Source organism: Montipora capricornis, chromosome 10 (genome assembly GCF_036669925.1).
Source record: "Montipora capricornis isolate CH-2021 chromosome 10, ASM3666992v2, whole genome shotgun sequence".
Taxonomy (NCBI): Eukaryota; Metazoa; Cnidaria; class Anthozoa; order Scleractinia; family Acroporidae; genus Montipora; species Montipora capricornis.
In genome coordinates, this window is record NC_090892.1 from 47,845,253 (window position 1) to 47,869,693 (window position 24,441).

Sequence of the window (24,441 nt, forward strand, 5' to 3'; positions counted from 1 at the left end):
GGCAACGTTACTTTAAAATTGCATTAAATTTTCAAAACCCAGTGGGTCAAGCATCAGTTCTGTAACATGATCAAAGGTTTAATTTTTTTACCTTCATTTTTTCCTCTGCAGCTTTATGAAATTCGGTAGCAAGCTCAGCAAAACGCGGCTCCAGATCACTGTCATTCGTACACAGATGGAACTTTAACAAAAGCTGTTAAAACAACAATTAGGTTAAACCAATTGTTCGGAATGACAATTATTTTAATAATGTACCTCGGTTTGGAGTTAACCAAAGTTGACTTGTATGAAAAATATTACTGTAGCACAAAGCAGTGGATTAGCAATGTAAATGATGTTTTTGCTGATGTGAATGTCGTAAATATTAAGCTCTCACAAGAGCTCTTGACTAGGAACGAACAACTAGAACCCAAAGACGGTTTGTCTCTCAGACCTAGGTAATCTCACTTAAAGTCAAATACTAATTAATGCACCTGAGACGTAATGATACATTGATCATATCCATTGGCTAAGTTAAAAATGCATGACAAGAGAATCTGAAAATAGATTGTCTGGAAAAACTATTACTCTAAGAGCTCAGGTATGAGTTGCGACCTACAAGTGCCTGTCTCCGTACTGGCTGTGTCCCCAGGATTTGCCATTAAACACTTAGCACCTAGTGGCTGGCGGCCGATAATGAAAACTCTCTGATGTTTCCGCCGAGCAACACCGTCTTTTGATCGATGGTGACTCGGGGATACTCGGAAGTCCGACTGCTCCTTTGCTGGAGTCGCACCTACGACGACCTTCGGATTACTAGTTCGGATGCTCTACCACTGAGCTGCAGGACACTTGTGGGAGGCTAGGCCATTCAACGGTCTTAATGTTGCATACCTGTTTAAGCTTGTCAGCATCCTGAACATAATTTTTAGCTGCCTTGATCTCGTTCTGAGCATCAGTGTCCTTGGAAAGTCGGAGCTCGCTGATGAGGTCTTGCAATTGAACCACGAGACGGTCCACCATCTGAGAGGAAAGCAAAAAAGAGTTGATGAAATGTGTGCCTCCACCCTCGAAGGATATAATGAATGTGCAGTGATAGAACACAGTCGCTCAAGCCACTGCACACAACTCCGCTCTGCTAACAAAAGGCTTCTGGGGTGTATTAAGGGTTAAAACGTTGAAACTTTCAAACGTGAAAATGGAGACAGATGACGAGAGATTGGACCACCTATCTGTCACTCTTCGTGACAGGCAAAGATGCACTCGCACGCATAAATTAATAACAATATAAGCGCAGTTAAAAGAACATGAGCCAACTGACTACATACAAATGCCTACGTTAAACTAAGCAGAAATACCTGTTGCTGAGTGGACGCGAGAAAGAGACCCTGCTGTAATCTGTACGCCTGCTCTGTTACAATTTTGTGAGGAGACTGATTTCTGAGTAACAACTTCTCAATCTGAAAAAAAGAAAAAAACAATCATTCACATGGCGCGTTTCACATACGAATAGGGCGGTTTTCAATAGGCCATTTCCGAGTTCATGTCTACCTCTTCTTTAAAGCGAGTCTATGTGCTAAGTTTTTGTTGTGAAAATTAGTTTTCATTCATATGTAAAGTAGAACTAATTACCATCACAAAAACTTCGCACTTAGACTCGCTTTGAAGAGGAGGCAGACATGAACTCGGAAATGGCCTATTGAGTGTCGTAAAACAACTACCAAAGTAATTACTTCGACCAATCACCGAAGGTGCAAACAACTCAATGAACCAACCTAAATTCGTAGCAATTCAATGTAACTTGCCCAAAGCGCGGGAAAAATTGCGCGTGGAAGTCGGATTGGTTTTGGTTTTCATTTTCATTGGTTGACGAACTGGCGCGAGATTTTTAAACCAATCACTAAGCGTAGCAATTTTAATAACATAATTACTTTCCACAGTCATTTGAAAACTGCTCTATATGCAAATGCAATGAAAGTTACGAAGATCATCGGAGTTAGCTAAGCTGGTCAAGCAATCGCAAAGGAAGCCTGAACAATCCAGACTTAACGGGACTGAACCAATGACCATGGGGGAAGGGGGAGCAGAGAGCTCGTCAATTGCGAATAGACCCATATCACTCAATGTCCAAACAAAAGATTTTGCCCGTCGAACCTCTCATTCAATGTGAGGCTGGACGGGCAAAGACAATGCAAAGACAAAGCCTTTATTCCCCAAGGACTCCAAAATGGCCGCCGAGTGATAAAGGTGAATTCACGTCGTATCCCGCTACAAGTGAATGAAATGAACTTTCATGTGAAATGTTATATATTTGAACTACGGAAGGAACATTAATGAAAGCTTGACGGCTAATCATTTAAGTGTCTAGTCGTTCTAGCGCTGGAGCACTAATTGGGGACACTGTAAACTTAAATTAACAATTACCGCAAAGTGAAATATTGTTTACAGTTTAGTTTTAACGAACGAAGTGATATTTTGAACTGCGGATATGAAATCAAGTGAAGCTATGATCCTCGCAGTTATGGACGCAATTTTTGCGACTGCGTACAGAATTACGGGTTTAAACCCCGTTGAAGTCCTGAGTTCTTCAAGCTTCTCTGTGCAATTGCTAAAATTGCGTTCATAACTGCGAGGATCATACCTTCACTTGAGTTTAGTTTGAGTTTCCCCAACTAAGGCTCACACAACAGAGCAGTGGGCGCAACACCGCGAACTCTGGTGGCCTATTCTCGTGAATTATGCGTGGGTTCTTTTAACGCCCCCTGCCAGAGACGAGGTCTACGGTTTATAGTCTTTATCCTAGAAAGACTGGAAAATCCAACCATCCGCAGATGTCATTACAAAGAAAGCACGAAAGTCCAATTCGCAACAAACTGAGCCAAAAGGTAAGTTGTCCAGTCCAGTTGGAAAATTCAATTACAACAACAGCTCTCCAATGCTTGTTCCGCGGCCGGGATTTGAACTTACCTCCTCAAGTTCAGCAGGCTTACACCTTATCCCAAATGGCAAAAGCTAACTCAATGCGGAAATGCTGTCCTCCCCCTGATCGACAAAAATTTAGAACCTCTTGAAGAAACGCCCTTGCCATATATCCAACTTAATGAATTTTTCATTCTTTATTATCTGACAAAGCAGTAACTTTTCCTGGGTATTTTTTTTTTTTGAGTGCCTACCTTTTTTAGGTGCTGTTCTGTTTGAGGTTTAAGTGACTGTGCTGCATCATGAAGAGGTATAGGCATCGATAGAAGGGTGTGGTTGCTGCAAAAAAAGGTAGTGAGAACATTTTAAAAGATATACTGAATTTATCCTTGTTACGGCTGCCACTCGTTCCACCAAATTTACGTTGAATGCAATTCATTCTCATCAAAACGGTTTCATTTTTGAATGGTTTTTAATCCATTTTGGCAACATCATAGTTTGTAGTGATTGTCGGGGCACTTAAGCCGCTAACTCAAGTCAAACACTTGTCATGAACACTCGGTTAACTACATGTAGCTAAAATCCCGAACAAACCGATTCAATGCATCATCAACATTTGATTACGCAAAGCTTCACGAGAGGCCTGGTATTCAGTCCCAGGCTGCAGCCGCGGTTGTTTCTACGGATACGGACGTGGATACATCACTGAAAGACCGATTAGTGCGCACGCGCATAGTGATACCCGACAATGTTAAAGGGATTGTTGAAGGCTTCAACTTCATTCAACATTCGCGATAACAAAACAAATATTGAATGGTTGTTGAAGCAAAGTTTACACGCTTTTAAACTCATTCAACATCGATTCAACTTCCATCCAAAATGTTTCAACACCGTTGGAGGGAAAAGGGGAGGGGAGACGGTTTCAACATCGCTGTTGAAAAAATTGAACGGACTGGTTGAAGCAAATGTTGGAGCCTTTTGCCCGGGCTTCAACTCGCAGAACGCTCAAACAGTCACATGCCCACTAGGACGCTAACATTGCAAATTTCAATCTTGTACCACTCTCTCAGCAGTAAATGATATCAGGTCGTTTCGCCCACAAGGTGATTCACCCACAATCAAGGGACTGTGCACACTTTGATCCACTCGCCTACACAGGTGAAGTAACCGCAAGAAAGTTTTATATTTCAGTAGCATTTGTGGTTTGTTACAGGTAATACATTTAATTACCTCAGCGAGGAGAATATAAACCGTAACACTTGCTGATGAAAGAATGCTGACAATCTGCCACCGGCTTGAAGCAAAATATAAGATTGGGATTGAAAAGACATGTACGGATTTATACTACGTTTTGATTCCCCAGTGCGACATCACAGACCGTGACAGATGCTGATTACTTGGATTGCAAATTTTGAGACATCGCTCGTTCCGATAACTTAAACGCTATCTTTCGAGTTCTTTCCTTCTTAAGATGTGTGGGCGAATGAACTTAAGTGTTGACGACACGACTTGATTGTGGGCGAAACGACCATAAACCCTCTCAACCAACTGTTGAGGCAGCAAAGCAATTGTGGCTTGCTTCCGTGTGGAGGCTTTTCGCCACAACTAGAGCATAAAGTTGTCCACGTTTACTGTACTTTGCTTTGGCGTTGTGGCGTTCACCTAGACTGTGTCTGTATCGTAACTCACCATTCCAGAGCAGCAGCGATGTCTGCAAACCCTCTGTATGATGTACCGTTCTTGTCCCAGTTGAGAGTTCTAGAACGTTAATGAAAGCTTACGATTGATATAGCAACAAAAAGGAAAAAGGAAAGGAACTTTATTTGTGTCTAGTCGTTCTAATTGGGGTCACTGTAAACTGAAATTAACAAATAACGCAAATTAAGTCAAATGTAATTGGTTTTTGAGGAGAGAGGAAACCGGAGAACCCGAAGAAAAAACTCTCGGTGCAGAGTAGGGAACCAACTAACTCAACCCACATATGACGCCGAGTCTCGGAATCGAACCCAGGCCACACTGGTGGAAGAGAGTGCTCTCACCACTGCCCCATCCGTGCACCCCTAAGGAGATTGAAACTAACTCCGTTCGCCAAACCGAGTGAACTGTCTCCTGGATACCGTAAAAATTTCAGTATTTCATTTCACTGAGCATAGTTCGTTAACCGTGTAAGGCCCGTTTTAAACGTCGCATTTTACATGTGCCGAATATAATGCAAATGAGAAAAATCTATTGTTTTCGTTCATTTGCATTAGATTCGGCACATGTAAAATGCGACGTTTAAAACGAGCCTTAGCAATCACGCAATTTTTCAAAACCTTTTATCGTGACGCAAAGCGAGTAATAATAATCGTCCCTTAAAGGTGGGCAGACTCGAGGGGTCATGTTGCAGGGACATGTTGCAGCGACAAAAAACTTGCGACAGGCGACATGCAGTAGGGACGCGTAGACGGGACAAGTAGTAGGGACAAAATCACAACATGTGCACACACATGAAAATATTGCGCGTACATGTTTCAGGGATATGTTATAGCGACATGTCACCACGTGTGAACTGATACTTTTATAATTGTGCAACACCAATTTGGGGGTGATTTTGTCCCTGCGACGCGTTCCATGAAGTTCAACAAGTTGAAATTCATAGGACACGTCGCTGCAACATGCACCCGCAACATTTTGATGTGTGTGCAAATGATGTGTGTCGCCTCAGTGTGTACTACACACCTTTCTGTTGCTGGGATATGCCCCTGCAATGTGACCTCTCGTGTCTGCCCACCTTAAGAGAGAAACAATCAAATGTTTGAATCACCGACTTGTGCCGAACAAAGATAAAAAAACAGGATGCATTTGCCGTACAATACGTGCATATTTCGCTGATCTTTGAGCTGCACTGTAAGACAGGCTCAAAAATGGAACCAAAATAATTGGTACGAGGCGAGCTCGATGTATTTGAGGGGGCGAATTAGATTAGTTACGGGACGAACTCGAGGGGGCGAACTCCGAGGGGGCGAACTGACAAGGAGGCGAAACCATTGGCGGCTTTCAGAGTCATACTTACCTTAGTTTACTGTTGATTTGAAGAGCCTTTGCTAAAATGCGAGCTCCTTCATCACCCATGTGATTCCCACTGGAAAAACATACAAACACAGATACTATAAACCAAAAGACAACAATTGAAAAACTAGCTTTTAGCAGTGGTGCAAAAATCTCGTAGTTTACATAATTTTTTGGGGCTATAATACCATGGAGTAATCGTAACATTACAAAATGCTCAAGTCTGATTGGTTCTGTGCGCGCCTATTTGTCGCGTGATTGGGGCCTTTCTTGCTGTTTTCCTACCGTTTGCAAAACAGATTGAATATAATTTTAACTTTTTTTACACAACGCATTTCGTTATAGTTACGATTAATTAGAAATAGGACTTCGTGTCGTACAATTCAGGCGTAATCGTCCTCGTAATTTCGGCCTCGCGCAATTTTGAGTTTACTCGCCCGATTAATCCCTGAATTGCACTCCGCTCAGTCCTATTACCTTTACTTACAGGCCAACGCCATGGTGTAACGGTAATCGCTTAATTATGCATTACACAAGCGCTTCTGCGGAATGTGCGGGTTGTAACTCGAGTGACAATCAGTCAAGGTCTAAATCTGACATTTTGTTTTGGTAGAATCTTATTTCAGTTAATGTTGTAAAATGCCCCGTGGAGCACTTAATAAGCAAAGAGAACTTAGAATCTTAAGCGCATGCTTGGATCAAATGTGTAATTAAGGTGGACAATAAAGTCAACGTTTTCTCACCATATGTCGAGTTCTTTCACACTTTCATTAGTACCCAGAGCATCTAGAAGAGGCACAATTTCCTCTTTCAATTTGGACTCAGCCAAGGATATGGACTCTAGATGCTACAGTAGCAAAAGGAACACATACATACAAATGAATGTTAATAAAAACAACAATAATACTAATAACAATAGATAGCGGTTGAAACCAGCCATAAACTGCATGCCTTAATAGCAGCACAAAACAACAAGAAGTAGCAAGTTCCAGCTCCGACTTGCAGTTCATTTGCTTGTAACTCTCAATGCCATTTGCATGACTTACAATAAAGCAAATCATGACAAGAGGCTTTTTATTTAATACAATCAGTACAATAGTATTAGATCACGTGAGTTATTACAGTGACCCGGGTTTCAATAAAATTTGAAGTTGGCCTCTGGTTTCAGTACAGTAACCGACTGTTGTTATTGTCATAATCATTTTTAATCTCCGGTTTGAGAAACTCTGTCTTCAATTTATAATGGTAACAGGACTTAGTGCAGTCCAATTTGGTCCGTAATCATTCGAGTGATAACAAAATCGGACGACTGCACAACGGGAGTCTGTCTTGTTTAATCACGAGTATGATTACAGACCGATTTGGACAACACAAAGTCCTGTTACCAATTAATCATAACCATTACAATTTCCGAGAAAACAAATGCATTCCTTTTTCACTGTCTAAAGTTACAAATTTGTCCATTTTGGAAAATCCCCAGTTTGGTAGCGTAAGTGGTTGTTGCTATGGTTATTGTGATAAATTCTGTGATTGGTGGATTAAGCTGAGTGCACTTAATATGATTAGCTGATGTAACTGTCCGATTTCACTGTCTGATTACAACCCTACACAGTAATTAGTGAAAATTTTTTTAGCAGTTAATGCACCAATCAAATTTGAGAAAATTGTAATGGCTAACGATTAAGGGAAGAAAAGTAGGTAATTTCTCTGAGTGACGTAGCTGAAGATTTTCGTTGGCTGTCGCCGTTAACCACTGATGAAGGTACACTCCAAGAAAAAAAAACAGAGCTTTCTAACACATCTTACCGAATTTTCCCCCGATATCAGCTGAACTAGAGCTTCCATAACAGCAGCTGAACTCCTGCAAAAAATATATATAAAAATTCAATGTTTTTTCTTCTTACGGGTATGGCTCGACCTTCGTGATAGACGCTGTACGCTTGCACATTTATTTCATGTTTACACCTACAACTTTTTCTTATACTGCACGCTCACAAGAATCTTCTTATGAGAAGGAGGAGGGTTGCACAATAAGAAAAAGAAGAACAGACGAGGAGATCTCACTATCTAAATAAAACACCGATTAATCACCCAATCATGAATGTCACATGGAGCCCCAATTTCGGTATTATAACATTTTATAAAATAATTACGATAGTACGAGCACTCTCATTGGTCAATAGCTGTGTCTATGAGAGTATGGAAACATGGCTGTGACACCACACGAATTTTGATTGCTTATAATTATATTGTCAGACGCGCGTTTTGATGGGCTGGTAGGAAATATGTGCGTCCATAAGGAAAATCTGTTTCAATCAAGAGGTAAAAAAAAAACCCAACATTTTCCTTATATGTCGAATTATCTTTGAGAAATATTCAAAAAAGCAATGGAGGACTTTTTTCCGAGTTTCCATAGCCTGCGTCGAGGGTTTGCACAACAGACAATCCAGTAAACCAATCAAAACTCGAAATAATTATACGTAGCCGACACAAAGCGCAGGAAAATGTGCACGCGCGAGTCACGAGTGGTTTGGTTTCACTTCTGATTGGTTGGAAAAGTGGCGCAATAACTTTGAACCAATCACTGCGTGAAGTAATGCAAAACCAAAGCAATTTGCTAATTACTTTCGACACTCAATTGAAAACCGCTCTAGTACATTTTTGCAGTTAGTTGAACTGCTGTATGTATGAAAGCATAACTTACTTGGAGTGTCTCGTGTTCTGCCCCAGATTCAAGTGTTTCATGGACTTGTTTGAGGCCATTTTCTCAAGGATCTGGACTAAATCCCCTTCAAAACCTAACAAAAAATATCAGTGTTATTTTTGTTAGTGGAATGATGCTTGTATAGGAAATATGGAAATTGTACTGTACAGGGATGGATCGACCCCCAACAGGTAGTATAGTTGCTTGTTGATGACAACGTATATCCCCCAGACCCAGTCGGTTTACAGCTTTACAGTCGAAAGCTATTCGGTCCACCGATGATGATGTTGATGATAAATGCTTGTGTAATGACTCAGAGGTTATCTTTCTGTGCACGTGACCAAAACGGAAAAACTAATACTAAAACAAGACGCGCGTTAACTCGGAATACCACGTGGCCCAGAAGTAGGGTAGAAGAAGAGGTAGTTTTTAAGTTGAGTGATTCAAATTTGTCAAGTACGAAACAAAACAAGCAAAATACAGTGTATCTGCAGCCAGTTGAAGTCTGGATGGCTCATTAATAACAACGGATAACGTACCGGTGAACATTGTTTAATGTTTTACAAATAAATTCAACGGGTGACCTTGCTATAGGGATAGTTTGTTTTGGAACAGGTTGTTGTATAGGAAATAACTTGGATCTACCGAATGCAGCGTTATGTCTATTCAAGATTTTGCGGGATCTAATATGTAGCGTGACATCAGATAAAACGTGTATCAAGTGAAAGCAGTGACGCAAGGGAGGGTGAAACACCAGTGTAGCAACAAAAAAAAATTGCAAGTGAGAAACCATTCTTGTAATTAATGTGGGTAAGTGAAAACCGGTATCCAGCTGCAAAGGTTCGAAATTAAAAGTGTTGTGAATAATGCGGCCGGTGACCCCCAGTTCTAGGTAGCTAACATGAAGATCGTGAAACTATCAGTTAACTAAAAGAAGAGAGTGACATCGGTGGACGATGCTTGTACAAAAGAACAGCTGGAAGAAACATTCCAACATACCACTGCTGGAGGTTCTGAACTGGCGATTTCATCATGTTGTCAACAGGCAAGACTAGAGTAAATATCTTATTCATAACATTTCCAGAAGGCTGAATTGTAGTTGCCTCATTTGCCATCACGTAGAACATTAGACTTTCGAAACGTCCTTCGTCTCATGTAGATGGCACGCGGGACAGACCTCTCGCCACTTCGTCGCTCACTCATCCGCCTCGCGTCCGAAAAATCAGGCTTCGCTCGCCAAAACATTTTCTCCTGGGATCCTCGTGAGGTCGACTTGTGGCATAGTCTAGTAGAACATGGGCTTTGAGTTTCCGAATCAGTGTCATACTGAACACCCAACACAGCACCCATTGCTTTGGTTGCTTCACTGCATGTTATAAATTCGGATTTGCATAGAATTCTGTACGACACGAGGCCTCTCGCTAGCGGAAATCCTCTCCTTTACCGCTGTGTATATCTGTTATTGTTGCAGTTCTTTTGTCTCAGAGGGAGGTTAAATGTATTGCTCAAAGGGGTCTAGCACATTGCTTTTAGCCAATAAAATCACCGCCTCGTCCATTTGTGCACAGAAAACTAAATTCTACCGAGTATATCACTCGGATACCTTTTAGCTATTCCGAGTAAAAAAACACCCCCAATTGACAAACACAACCATCTGGCATTAGACGGAGTAACATCACGTGGGGAAGGGTTAAGGAGGGATGAGTGAAGCCAGATGTTGCTAAGGACGGTGCCTACTATTGTTATTGCGCATACGTCCTGCGCATCTCGAGATACTCGGATTTCCTATCGGTGATGCTTACTAATACAGGAATATTTTTGCGCGGTTTAAAATTATGCAGAGAAAGTAGATCTTAGTAAGTACTATTAGCATCCAAAAAGAAAATTGGGGGTAACCATGCATTTTTCAGAGATAATTAAGCTTCAATTTGAGAAAGAACGCCATACATGGCTTCGTATTTTAAAGCTTTTTACAAATATTGTTCAGGGACTATCTTTGAAAAATGCGTGGTTAGCCCCAATTTTCTTTTTCGATTTCAATAACACTTGTTAAGATCTACATTTCCCGTATAATCGTAAACCGGGGCAAAAATACCTTTGAATTAGTAGGCACTGTCCTTAATATACAAAAACCTATGGCAAAGTATAAGAAAATTCTTATACAAATTACATAGCATGGATTTCAATTTTTGGGGTGTTCTTTTTTTTTTTTTGACAAGAAATTAAACTTTGCACTTTACTTACCATTATCACTGATGTCCAGTCTACTGACGCATCTAAGTTTGCCCACGTGCTCAGCAATGGCTGTAGCTCCTGAAGCTCTAAGCTAGAAAATTGATAAGATAGAAATAATAAAAATTAACTTCTGGCAAAGAATAGGACATGTCCCAGTGGTTCCACCACTAATCTGCCAGCGACCTCATATTGATTAGATCGTAGTCATGCCATAAGCTCACCTTGCATGTGCATACCTGCCAACTCTCCCGGTTCTTCCAGGAGTCTCCAAGTTTTTCATCAAATCTACAGGTCTCCCGGTAAAGCCACCAAATCTCCCGGGAACTACCTACCGTGGCTTTTTTCCATTTTTTTTTTTTCACTAATTTCGTTATTTTCGCGATTTCAAAAAAGAAAATAAAGCAAGAAGTGGATTTAATGCTCTTATTTAGTGCTTTTATTTGATCGGAAAACGTAAAACATGCAGCGGAGGCAATCAAATTTATATATATTTAACGAGTATCGTAACTGGTCAGAAATAAACCAATCATATTGCACAATACATAGTAGAAAATAAGCGCGGTTTTCGCACACTGTTTACATCTGATCTGTCGAAGCAAAGGTGGCCAACATGGATTTCGATTCACTTCAAAAGGAATTCTTAGGCGCCCTTCCCTCGGGTTTTGAGGGGATGAAAAACCTTGCTTTGCAGAAAGTGGAGAAGATTACTCCTCTAGCTGGCGTCCAGCTATTTGAAAACACACAAGGTAAGCTACTTTTACAGGTGTTCTTTTGATATTTTAGAGCTGCAAGTCACCATGCCAAATAGTTTCCATAAAACTTTACTTCTGAAAAATTCATGAATTGGAAACGTTTCTGATTTTCTAGTGCCTAAAGTTTCCAATTCATGAATTTTTCAGAAGCGCAGTTTGTAAAAACTATTTTAAATCACTTTTCCACACAAACACTGTTAATTTCAGACGTATTTGCCGCCTTATTATTGATAAGATGGCTTCCAAAACCATCATGGTAAGATCTATTCATGCCGCAAACTCACTCAAACTCATTATTGTTCGAACTCGGCTTTGATAGACCTCACGCATTCAAACAAGTTTCCCACGCCCAACTGACAATAGTGAGCATAATTGCTTAAAAACCGATTTAATAGAAATTCAATTTTTTTCCGGCGAAAAACAGTTGGTGAGTCCGGTTTTGAAGTCGTCAAAAATCCTTCTACACCCTCGGTTATCTTCGGACGTCGTCGGGAAATCTTCGGAAGTCGTCGGGAAATCTTCGGAAGCCTTCGGAAATTTTCGGACGAATATTATCTTGACGTCTCCAGATTTTCGTACTCTGGGGGTTGGCAGGTATGCATGTGTGATGAAAATAGTACTGGGTTGGCTATAACCAATAAACATTACTTCTAATGCATCCTCATGTTTCATATTTACAAAACGCCTGATGCAATAAGTTCCCGGTCATACAATACAATGTTGTGAGCTGATTGTGAAAGCTGACAATCAGAACATCAAAAAGTAATTAAATTATATTTTGTTATTAAAATAACAAGTCCTATTTAGGGATATTGCAAAGGAAAAACTAGGTAGCCTCAGTGAGAAACCTATCTGACAGGTGATTTTTGGTGGTGAGAATTATTCTCTTAGGTTTGGTTGAATTGCAGGAGGTGGAAAGGTTTCTTTCTGATGGTTAAATTAGACAGCTGGCAGCAGACAGCAGCATACCTGCATTTTCTTTAATACTAGACACCGGTATTCTTCATTCAGAAAACAATATAATTTAAGAGTTTTGCATGAAAACAAAGTCCCCATAATCAATCCATATCCCAGTGAACTTAGTCAACAATGTCAGAAAATTGTCTCATTATAAGAGCAAAAACAAATTTATCAACCGAGAAATGCAAAAAGATTAAAGCAATTACCTCATTGTTGCTGATGTTAAGATCAATATCACAAAGAACATTGTTCTCATTTAAGCCTTTCAAGATTGCTCTAGAAAATAAAATACAGTGTAGTATGTACATCAATTTAAAATTGTGGTTGCTGTTCTTTAATAGATAGGTAATGGCACATGTGCTCCAAGCTTTATGTCACAAAACTATACCCAGAAAGGAAGTCAATGACTTCGTGTGTGCATGTAATGATGTTTCTTTAAAACTGCCATTTTTGAAGTAAAAACTTATAAAACATGGACTACAATGATAATGAACCAGTAACTGTTTATTAGAGGGCACCCTTGTGGGAGTTTGGTGTTTGAAACAGGGTATCCTTTCCATTGGAAATATCATTCAAACTCATCTCTCCAAAATGATAGTTCTTCCCGTTTTCAGTTTTTCAGACAGCATCTACCCAACTAAAAAGAGGGGCACTCATTTTTTTATATATAACCAAACAGGCTAAACAAGGAAGCAGGCATGTAAAATTAATGCATTTTAAAAAATTTATGGTCATGAATAGTATTTTGATCATTACAATTATTATAATCAACATATATGTAGCCTGCTATTCCCATGGAATGCAACAGCTAGCTATATTACATACAGTAGATTAAGTTTTTTAAACGTAGCTACATGTAGTACTATCCTCACCTGACAGCTTCAGCATAGAGTTTACAGTCCGATACATCCAACAGTTTTAGAGCCTGTGAACTACTGAAGAACTAAAAAATATGATAAAAAAGCAAAAATTAAGCTGTTATACTTCTTGAAAGATTTCCTGACATCTCTGAAACTAGGCTACCAATTTACATAATACACGAGTGTTGCCAAAACATGAAGTGTGTGTTCTGCAGCTACCGAGAGGGGAAATAATAATGTTATTTACAAAAAAGGAGATCACAAGTTGAATCTGCATGCTTACATTACATACACAATATTGAAAACAGACCTGTTGTACTGTACATGTATATAGTTCAACCTTCTATGCTGATTTGTCACTGACCATGTTGATCATGTGACAGTATCATCACAGGGGTTTCTTTAAATTCATTTTTTCTGACCATGTGACCAAGCAAATGGCATGGGAAGGGTTGAGAAAAGAAACAAGGTCACGTAAAATTTGATGGCACGACATACAGTACTGTAACTACTGTACTTGTACTTCGAGGTGGCACTGTATGGGCCACAAATATTGTATTTCATCAATATTTACAAGAAGTCAACATGAGCAAGATACAGGTAACTACGTACTGACATGTATTGCCGGTATACTCTTTAAGCAAAAAATGGCACACGAAAGCCAAGAGGGCACTGCTACGTACATGTAGAATAATGGCCCATTTGACTGACTGATTATAGTATGCCTGTTATGTGCGAGATAATAAACAACTATTCACCAAAGTGGAGGTGGCTAGTGGTGGACATTTTAACCGACCCACAAAGTGGCAAGATAAATATCCACCACCATAGCCATGCACCTCCACTTTGGTGAATAGTGAACAGTGAACGGTGAACAGTGACTCAGAGATAAAATAGCACAAAAAGATGATTTTAACTCATTCATTCCTGCAATGATTACAGTATTTTTGAGCTTGTAGGTGAATATTAGAAAAGGATATTATTTTGGAGTTTGAGTAGCCAAGATTTCAGAGTGCACCTACAATGCTATCCACTGTTTTAGTATAAACATATGCTAATAATTATTAATAATAAGCCTATCACTGTGACGATATGTGTTAATTATCTATAACTGCATCTGCAAGGATTCTGACAGTAGAGAGCTGAACTGAAGGCTACATGTGTAATAATGTACAGTAATTAAAAAGTAGGAAATCAGTTAATACTAACCTGCTGAAACGATGGTGGAACAACGGCTTCTCTGCTTTTCCTGGGCAAAATACAAAACGTGATAATAAAACTTCGAAGAAAATCTCATTAATAATTCATGAGCTTTCAAAACCACGAGATTTGAAAACCATCCCAAAACATTCCTCAATAGAATTTTTACGTGGGATGCATATCATGCATACCACAGTAATAGTCCAGTTAAGCGTTTTATTTATATACTAATAAGGCTCAGCTTTTTTCTTTTTGTTCTCCTCTTACAATAATTAGAGCCTTTGTTGGACTCCAGAGGGGAACACACTTCTCGTGGAACGTTTTTGAAGCCATTCAATACACTAGCAAATCATGTTTTATCAGGTCTAAAACCTGATAAAACATGAGTTCCTGTCCATTTATAAACAGTACATAACTGTTGTCAGCAAACTACCTTGATCTAATTTTTACTCAATAATTGGGTTGCCATTAAGATCAACATTTTTTCAGTACATAACAAGCAACTATTTCGGTAAACTTTGTAACTTTTTTCACAAGAGCTATACTGTATAATATGTTTACAAAATAATGTATGTCATGGAATAGCAAATGAATGAGGATCTCACTTTGAAGAAAAGTTGTTTCCAGCAAGGTTGATAGATGCTAGGTGTTGAACACAGCCTCGAAAGAGGGCCCCAAATAACTACAATGCCAAAAAGAAACATTAGTAAGTCTACATGTAATTTTAGTGATTACAGAACTGATGTACATGTACCAACTTGCAAAATTATTATAATTGTCTTGTATTGAATTTGCCGCACTTCTCTCTAACTCAAATCAACAAGAATTATTATCACAGTCTGTATGTAAGTAAGTGAAACAAATCAAAAGTTCTAGTTGAAGGAAAAGCTGTTCACAAGTGAACAACAGGGACAAGCACATGTAAACAAGTTGGAAAAGCACATCATACATTGTAATCACCAAAAATACATTGAATACATTGTAATCACCAAAAAGCTTCAAATAGATTATTCTCTTTGTGAAAATTCAGAAATACTTTATGCACAAGTTAAGGGAACAGGGAATGATTTACGTGTAAGTACAGTTTTGGCCAAATGACACAGTACTCTAATATTTTATTATTAATTATAAATAACAATGTGTCAGTAATCCACAGATACCAAATCTAGAGGACAATCTGTTGCAGATAAATCCAAGTGGGTCAACATGTTTGGCTTTGCTAAGAAATCACACAGGCCCTGGAAAAAGAGAACAATCAACCTTACTATCACTCTTACATCTGTAAGTACAAGCTAACAAAAGTTGGGCAAATTGTTTGTTTTGTTGTTTCTTATTCAGCTACAGTACATGTAGGTTTTAGGATTATCTTGTAGAGGTACATTATTATTTAATTAATTTTATAACTTACAGAACTGGAGGGCCACATGTTTTTCAGTTTTTAACTGGCTGTCGTTTTAAGCCCACAAATAGAGTGAATAAAACAACAACAAATTTAAAAAGCAACAAAAAGAAACTTACAGCAACTCCCTCTCCTTTCAAAGGGTTTTTACAAAGATCTAATCTGGAAAAATAACAAAAATTAATCAAAACACAATTTAATTAATTAATCCCATCATCAATGCCTGAGGGATCTTTTGGTTTAACATCTCAGAAATATTCAATATTTGAGCACTAATTGTTTCCCTAGCTGGCAGCAGCATTCCTTTAGCGCTTCAAGAAAAAGACCTGGTTAGTATAACGACTCTAGGCAAATATTGTAAAGTTCAACTGCAAGCAAGGCAAATCCCCCTTGAAACAACTCAAGCCTTCACAAACTTCTCATTAATTCACAAGCCTAACAGCCTATCAAAACAATGATAAAACGTCACATGTATGAGCTTCATATCCTAGTGATAAAACACTCCTCATTAGTATTTTTTATAGAAAGAATACTAAATAAGGCAAAGATTGTTTTTCTTGTATGCTAATAGCCTCCTCTCACAATAATTGCAATTGGAACCATTGTTACGAGTCCAGAGGGACACGCTTTTTGTGGAATGTTTTTGAAGCCATTCAAAAAACTCACAGCACCTGTTTTATCAGGTTTAAAACATGAGGAATCTAAAAACACTAGGCTACACCTCATGTTTTTAGACCCCAATAAAACACTGCTGCTCACTTTTTAAACATTACTTACCTCTGCAGTGTACTTTCATTATATTTGTTTGATTTTAATGCCTGCCCAAGAGAACTGGCACCTGAAAAAGAAAAGCCATACACACTTATCTTAATCATCTTTAAATAATAATAGACCATTTTACAGTTGTGTGCTTAATTTCCTGGCCTTTGAATGAAAGTAAGGCTGGAGTTGATTTGGCTTTGATACTATGAAAGCTCACTGTTTTTCTTATAATCTTATGTGAATTCCTACTAATTAGCATGAGAACATCATTTAAAGCAAGGTCAACTCCAGACTCACTTTCATTCAAAGGCCAGGTAACTGATCACACAACTGTAAAATGGTCTATTTTGGCAAAAAACAAGCTTAAGCCACAAGTATTATTAAAGCAAATTAAGTTTAGTGGATCACCCAACAAGGGGGTGTAGGGATGGCAAAGTGGTGAGAGCACTTGCCTCCCACCAGTGTGGCCCGGGTTCGATTCCTCGACTCGGAGTCATATGTGGGTTGAGTTTGTTGGTTCTCTACTCTGCACCAAGACGTTTTCTCCGGGTACTCCGGTTTCCTCTCTCCTCAAAAACCAACATTTGACTTGATTTGCATTGATTGTTAATTTCACTGTACAGTGTCCCCAATTAGTGCTCCAGCGCTAAATCGACTAGACACTTAAATAAAGTTCCTTTCCTTTTATCATTACAGACTATGGAAGGCAAGCTCCATACTGATACCACCAAGATACCTTTTAATGTGATTCCATTGTCAGCCAAAGAGAGAGAATCCAAAACTTGCGGAAGATTAAAAAATATACCCTCAATATGTAAGACACATACCCATTTAGGAAATTGCTGTGATGTAAGTGACTGAAGCATTTTAATACTTCATTTGGATATTTTTGCTGTCAATAATTAAAATAACACTATTAATTAAAGTGCTGTTGCATTGTCTTCTGACATACACATACAAACAATTCTGTTTAGTGTGCTAGAATTTGTTTTCCATAAATATACAAAATAATATTGTGAGAAAAAATGGGAAAATCATTTCACATGCATTAGGTTGGTGGAATTTTAATCTATTTTTAAAAATGCAATCTAAAGGAGTTAACAACTAAGAGCACCTGTGCTGCTTAAGTGGTCAATGGTTGGTTTCTAGGCGCATGTGCAGAAGGTCTGCACATTATACTAGTGACATTAATTTTATTCTGTCAACATGAGGAGATTCTTTTCTCCAGCATGGTTTGTAGTGGGTTTGTTTTGGCACCCCTCCCCTCCCCCCAACAATCTTTTTCTTTTCTTCCACTGATACTTCTGTGTGATGGGTGCCTGTTTTATGAAATTCCTGGCGTGGGCACTCATGGCTGGGTTGCGGCGTTGTGCCACGAGGGTGTTATTCTATCTAGGGGGCTGGCTGCCAAAAATGGAAACCCCTGGATATCCCAGGCATCCAGCCTCCTCTAAGCAATGCAGTTGTTAAAACAAGTAATATGTATTGACAGTTAGTGTCAATGTAATGGCCTAGAGTAAATTCAATGCAATAAAATTCCATTCATATAGCGATATTTCTTGTTTGCAAACACTGACACTTTTTATATTCAAAATTAATTAATTTTGTCAACCATGGAACTAAAGAAGTCATTATTTCAACAGCCAATTAGGTTCTGGTTGGCATATATAAGAAAGGGTGATGTTACGAGAAACATCGCTATACTGTACTGTACCTCTGTCCTCTATGGAATTCCCATTCAAACTCAGAGTATGCAATGATGTCTTAGGGTTCGATGTCAGAGCCAAGGCAAGTTTCTGGCAGTAATCTCTGCAAGGAGGTCAATGTTTCAAGGTGGATATTGGAAGCAAAAATTACGGAAAACATAACATTTTGGAGAAACCTGAACTAAAGGATATTGGACTATTCTTGCACCACTTCAGACCTATACAACAAATAAACCTTTGGCTTTGAACTTTCAAACATGTACCGGTAATCACTTTTCTGTGCTGTTACAGGTTCCTTTCTGTTAAAAGTGGCAAATTGCTGTTCTGACTCAACAACTCCAGTTACTGCAATTACATGTAAGTGTTGGGTAATAATGTACATGTACAGCATCTACAGTACATAATATACATGTATCAAGAAGAGTGTTGAAGAAGAAGAAGAAGAAGAAGAAGAAGAAGAAGAAGAAGAAGAAGAGGAGGAGGAGGAGGAGGAGGAGGAGGAGGAGGAGGAGGAAGAAGAAGAAGAAGAAGAAGATGGAGAAGAAGAAGAAGAAGAAGAAGGTGATCTTCATGTATGAAATTGAAAGTCAGCGCTTCAAATTTCACTCCAAGTGTCTACTGGCTTGATGTTTCAGTGTCTAAGAGTTTACAAAGTACCATCCTGTACAAAACCATAGTGCATGCTCTCAAATTTACTGCATGATGCCATTTCTTACATGTAGTTTCCCTGTCATTCACATAATCATGATTGTAAAGAAATTCAGGTACTAGTACATTATCAAAATTTGGTATTAAATTTTACCTGCCAAAACTGACATTGTCAAGTACTAGTTCCTCTAAGGTTGATGACTTTTTAACCACTCTAATGATTGCATCACAGACTTCCGATCCCTAAATAACATATAAGACAGCACACACATGTAGATTATAACAGGATATGGAATAAAGGGGCTACGTACTGTCATGCAAAATGATGTAATTTCACGACACCCAAAATGTCCAAAAAGTAGAATGAAACATTGCAATAACTGCATGGACTAATAAAACTGTTGAACAACATAAAAGAAATACAGCAAATGGAGAAGACTGAAACAGACTGCATTTGGGCAATCTTGAAAAAAATCGGCCCAATGTATTTCAAGTTTATGGCTAATGCCCTGGTTAAAGGTCCTTCTTGCTCAGAATCATCTTGTTTTGTGGTGTAACAATAATTTTATCAGTAAAGGGATTCCACATTACCCTTTTCGAGTTCTACACTCGTGAGCTAGTACACCCTTTAACTAAAGATTTCCTTTAAAACAACGTGGCATATATAGCACTAACGATGAAGGTCTAATGCTAAGATTCAAAGTCATCACTATGAAATTCTATTTACCGGTAATTAAGCAATGGCGGCAGATTTTATGGAGATTAAATAATTGACAAAATTTGCTGTGTTTTGACTGACTTACTTTGTCTCATTTTACAACAAAATACATGTATTGGATAAAAATAATAATTCAGCAAACAATTTAGTAAATAAATAAATGCTTAATAATTAGAAATACTTAAATGAAAGTGTGTTTAATCATACATGTATAATAAGTGCTTTTATTAGTTTAAGTTTTAATTTATTCTTGGCAGTGCTAGACACATGCACATGTGCAAATCTAACCAGAGTTTTCATTATATTTAAAAAAATAAATTGTTTGGAGCATTAATAGAGTATGAGATTTCCACTTTAGTATTATAATAAATTTCATGAATTGCATAAAATCAATACTTAATCATATTATCAAATGTTTGAAAAAAGAATATATACCACATACCAGTTTGAACGAATCACAAGTAATTTTAGTAAACCAGTCATTGTACTCAAGTGTTGATATAATTGGAACCAAATCCCTGAAATTGAAACATTCAGTACACAATGCAAATTAAGTGTCTGTTATTAATCCAAATGAATGCAAGATGAAAGAAATTAATGCCGCTATTGCTGGCATTGACTGTAACTTACTTTTGGTCCAAATGATCGAAGTCCTGAATGTTCAGCTCTTTTGTATTGAGTGATAAATAGATTGTGTCAATATCCTAGATATAAAGTAACAATAAAGGAAAAATGAAGTATGATATTTTAAGTTGAACTTCACTAATAACCCCAACACTTTGCATACTTTTCAAAAACAAGACAAGTATTTTTTTACACCTCTCCTGTCTGCCTGTGCAAAAGCAAACCGATCATGTGTACCATAGGCATAAGCACCCGTCGACCGATTATTGACCGACATGTTGAACAGCCAACACTGATAAATACTGCTGACATATCAAAATAAAGAAAGTTAAGATTAATTTTGTAACAGTTAAGACACAAGTATTATTAATTATTTATTCTCTGTTGAACAAATTACCAAATGACGAAATGGGTGCTTTTAAAACACTGGGGACTCTCACATTTTTTGTAAGTTAACCTCTAGGCAAGGGACACCGGAACGATCCTGACAACATTCATTGTTTACGTTCATAAAGGGAAAACAGGAAAGTCAAAATAAAGCAACTACTAGCTAGTCTAGTGTTAATTACACGACTACGGCAGTCAGAGGGCATCAGCAAACTGATAACTCCATTGCCCCACCAATATCCAATAGCATTGGACTGGGTATATTGTCCCGAATGATCCATGTGCCCGTGACTAATCTAAAAGCTTTTTGACTGACGCTTGTACGTGTACATGTATCATGAAAATCCTTCTTATATAAATAGCTGCTATTTGTTTGTAAAACAATGTTAAAGGATTCCTTCCCGACACACACAGTGAGTGCTCAGTAGGAATCTCGCTCTTTCCCTATGCTGAAAAATCTTTTTCCAGTCACGACTTATAAACAAGCTTGCTCGGAACCAGCCCTCAGTCGCTGCCTTCGGTTAGTACTGTCAAGAGCTGGGGCCGACATTCTTCCAGTTGGTTAATGACATGTATACACAGGACTAAAAATCAGAGTGTCGTGTGCCCAGCCGCTTGATCAACTGAATCTATAAAATCTCCTGTCAAATTTGTTATAAAATGGGCAACCTCCATCAATCAATTCTATACAAGCTGTAATTCTTATAGCCCATTCCTTCCTTTTGCGTTGCATAGTGGAAACACTCAAGTGTATAATCCGTGCAGACAAATACGGCGGATATTTTGGGATAGAGCATAACAAAGTTAATTGGGGGGTGTGGGGTGAGTGGTTTTTAGCTCACAAGATTTTTGCTCATTGACGTTGCTTTAATTGTGTACTACATGTATTTGCATGCTAGAGATTTTTAACAACCAGTAATTACCAGCCGAGGATTAAACGGAATGTTGCCGAAAGGTACAGAAATGTAACACATGATGCCCTTGTTAGTTGTATGTTGCAAGAAATGACTGAGATGGTATGGAATTGTGTGTATGCAGCTGTAGCTTGTGAACCTCTTCTCGGGCCATTTGCTTTTACTACTGTACGAGTAGATCCCCTACTGAGAAGCTTTGTTCCTATAAGAAATTAAAGAAAAAAAAAAGGACCCAGACCGGCCCTGGCCGCGCGTTTTGGCTACATAATACTTGGCTTTTTTGGGGAGCAGGGATGATTTGTTTTGTGACTTCGTTTTTCTTTTTTTTGTGTGTGTGTTTGGGGTTAGGTGCACATGCCATTACCCCAAATTATATAACTCAGTAACGTAGAGCGATGGTAGAGAAGCGGCTCAGTGTCGGTAGAGTATCAGTGGAACATTGATAACTTATTGATCAACATATCGACTGATACTATCAAACTGATACTCAGTCAATATATCGATTAACTGTCAGTCTATATGGTGGCCAAATTTAGTAGCAGTCGACATATCACTCAATATAATTATTGGCCGATACAATTAATGTATGTCGACCAACCACTACGGACCGATAGTACCGGCCTAGTATTACAGTCAACATATATATTGCGTTACTCGGCCGATACTATCGTGTCAATACTTGGTCAACGGGTGCTTTAATTAAATACACATGAAACAAGCAAACTACTGTATACAAAATGCACTAAAATTAATATATCATTAATATAACAAGATTACATTCTTGGTACGATATGGCAAAAGAATATGTTAAGAACTTGAAAAAATCATTGTATGAGGCTAATTAAAACAGATAAAACAAGTTATGCAGGAAAAATTTTTAATGCCGTAACCTTTTTTGTGTGACAGCTAGACACAGTAATGTTAGCTATAAGTAAGAGGTTTGTCACTGCAGTCACCATTTGTCACTGTTAGTGGTTCATAACTCCTGCTTAAATCAAGGCTACAGTGCACGTGGGTAATCTCCATAGAGCAATGCATTCTGGTTACTGCACAGTGCATTCTGGTCGATGACACATCACAGTATGAAACCAGCAAATATAAGCCAAATACATCAAGATTTTGGATAAAATTTGGTTTATGCTGATAAAACTATAATGAAACGGTACATTTATTTTGATGAAACACTCGACCATAGCCTTAATATTTATTGCCCTTTTTGGGAGGACATAATTATTTTTCATTAAGTTCCTAAAACCTTCAGTCTTTCCTTAGGTTTCTTGTTTTGTTTGTGTATTATGTAAAATCATGCTTCAAGATTTAAGGGCATATTAAGTTGATTTGTAATTCACAACGTATGTCAAGTGCACAGTCACATACCCATGCAACTTCTTCTAAATGTGCTTGTCCATAAAAATCACACATGGAAACGTAAACTTTTGAAAATCCACCTGGTTATAGGGAAAAAAATATTGTGAAAATCAGTTTTCGTCTGGTTATGGGCTGGCAGTTGAACATTGTTTTATCAATCAATTTATCATATCATTAATTTTTTTTTGTTTAAATTCACAGCTGTCAGCCACTATATTACTTGGAATAGGTAAATGAGCCACAATCAGTGCGGCAGATTAGTGCGGAGATGCTTTCGATCCATTTCCTAATTACTAATTTGTGCTCTTACATGTAACAGTCAAACATGCATGATTGCTTGGGGTCAGTAATACAATACAATACAACACAATACATACTTAATTTCAGACCACTCCCCTTGGGGCTTTTCAGGGCCAATAAACACAATCACAACAGAACAGAAAATTCAACAACAACTAGTTTATCAATCAATCAATCAATCGTTTAATGTATCCAATAGCAGGTATAAACCTGAATTACAGGAAAGGTCAGAGACAGCAAACATAAGAATCCCCACTCTCTTATCCACTTGACCACACAAGCAACTCATGCAAATTCTCCATAATGATTAACAATTAAATATTTTATTATTCATCCCAGGCTACCCTTGGTCCAAACTTTGATTTATTCTCATTGGGAAACCAGAGCCACATGTGATAAATCTATAACAGTGATAAAATGGCGGAGTCATGCAAATGCAATAGGCTAAGCGTAAATGAAATAGATTTCTACCGAGAAATAGAGGAATTGGAAAAGACTCACAAACAAATTGTTATTTAGAAGATGATTTTTACAACGAGGTCAAACATTTCTTGAAAGAAAAAACACAGAAGCAACTCAGCCTTTAAGGAAACGAGGATCTATTTGAGCCGAAACAAGTAACAAAATGTGAACATCAGATGATAACTTAAAAGCAATGGGCTTACAGCAAATTCAAACTTGATCTTCACAGGAAACAACAAGAAAGCAGTTTCAAAACAGGAACTGTTTCAAATCTTGTCCCAACTATATATAAAGTCACACAGTCGAATTTCTCATAGAGGACACAAAATTCGTAATATCAAAAATTAGTGGCTTCAAGAAATTGTACAGAAATCAGCCTGAAAGTTATTAACACACTCGTTAAAATATGCTTATTTCATGCCTAGAAAATGCCCACCAATCAATGGCAGCTCCAACATTCCTCTCTTTGAATGGTAAAAGCTCACCATATTGT

The 24,441-nt window shown here is 38.2% G+C and overlaps 1 protein-coding gene across 1 annotated transcript in view; it reads right to left on the reverse strand.

Moving 5' to 3' along the window:
• The window catches only part of LOC138022231 (F-actin-uncapping protein LRRC16A-like), a 46,206-nt gene that overhangs the window by 15,119 nt on the left and 6,646 nt on the right, over positions 1 to 24,441 (reverse strand). Inside the window, exons 7-29 of the mRNA XM_068869284.1 lie at positions 23,196 to 23,266; positions 20,524 to 20,597; positions 20,336 to 20,411; positions 19,330 to 19,418; positions 18,516 to 18,630; positions 17,558 to 17,627; positions 16,837 to 16,897; positions 16,179 to 16,221; positions 15,821 to 15,898; positions 15,266 to 15,342; positions 14,670 to 14,709; positions 13,473 to 13,543; positions 12,807 to 12,876; positions 10,898 to 10,979; positions 8,654 to 8,747; positions 7,756 to 7,810; positions 6,693 to 6,796; positions 5,954 to 6,022; positions 4,588 to 4,656; positions 3,153 to 3,237; positions 1,338 to 1,439; positions 874 to 1,002; positions 92 to 193 (exon numbers count right to left, since the gene is read on the reverse strand). Of these exons, the coding sequence (XP_068725385.1) occupies positions 92 to 193; positions 874 to 1,002; positions 1,338 to 1,439; positions 3,153 to 3,237; positions 4,588 to 4,656; positions 5,954 to 6,022; positions 6,693 to 6,796; positions 7,756 to 7,810; positions 8,654 to 8,747; positions 10,898 to 10,979; positions 12,807 to 12,876; positions 13,473 to 13,543; positions 14,670 to 14,709; positions 15,266 to 15,342; positions 15,821 to 15,898; positions 16,179 to 16,221; positions 16,837 to 16,897; positions 17,558 to 17,627; positions 18,516 to 18,630; positions 19,330 to 19,418; positions 20,336 to 20,411; positions 20,524 to 20,597; positions 23,196 to 23,266 (1,826 nt within the window). The remainder of the gene's footprint in view (positions 1 to 91; positions 194 to 873; positions 1,003 to 1,337; positions 1,440 to 3,152; positions 3,238 to 4,587; positions 4,657 to 5,953; positions 6,023 to 6,692; positions 6,797 to 7,755; positions 7,811 to 8,653; positions 8,748 to 10,897; positions 10,980 to 12,806; positions 12,877 to 13,472; positions 13,544 to 14,669; positions 14,710 to 15,265; positions 15,343 to 15,820; positions 15,899 to 16,178; positions 16,222 to 16,836; positions 16,898 to 17,557; positions 17,628 to 18,515; positions 18,631 to 19,329; positions 19,419 to 20,335; positions 20,412 to 20,523; positions 20,598 to 23,195; positions 23,267 to 24,441) is intronic.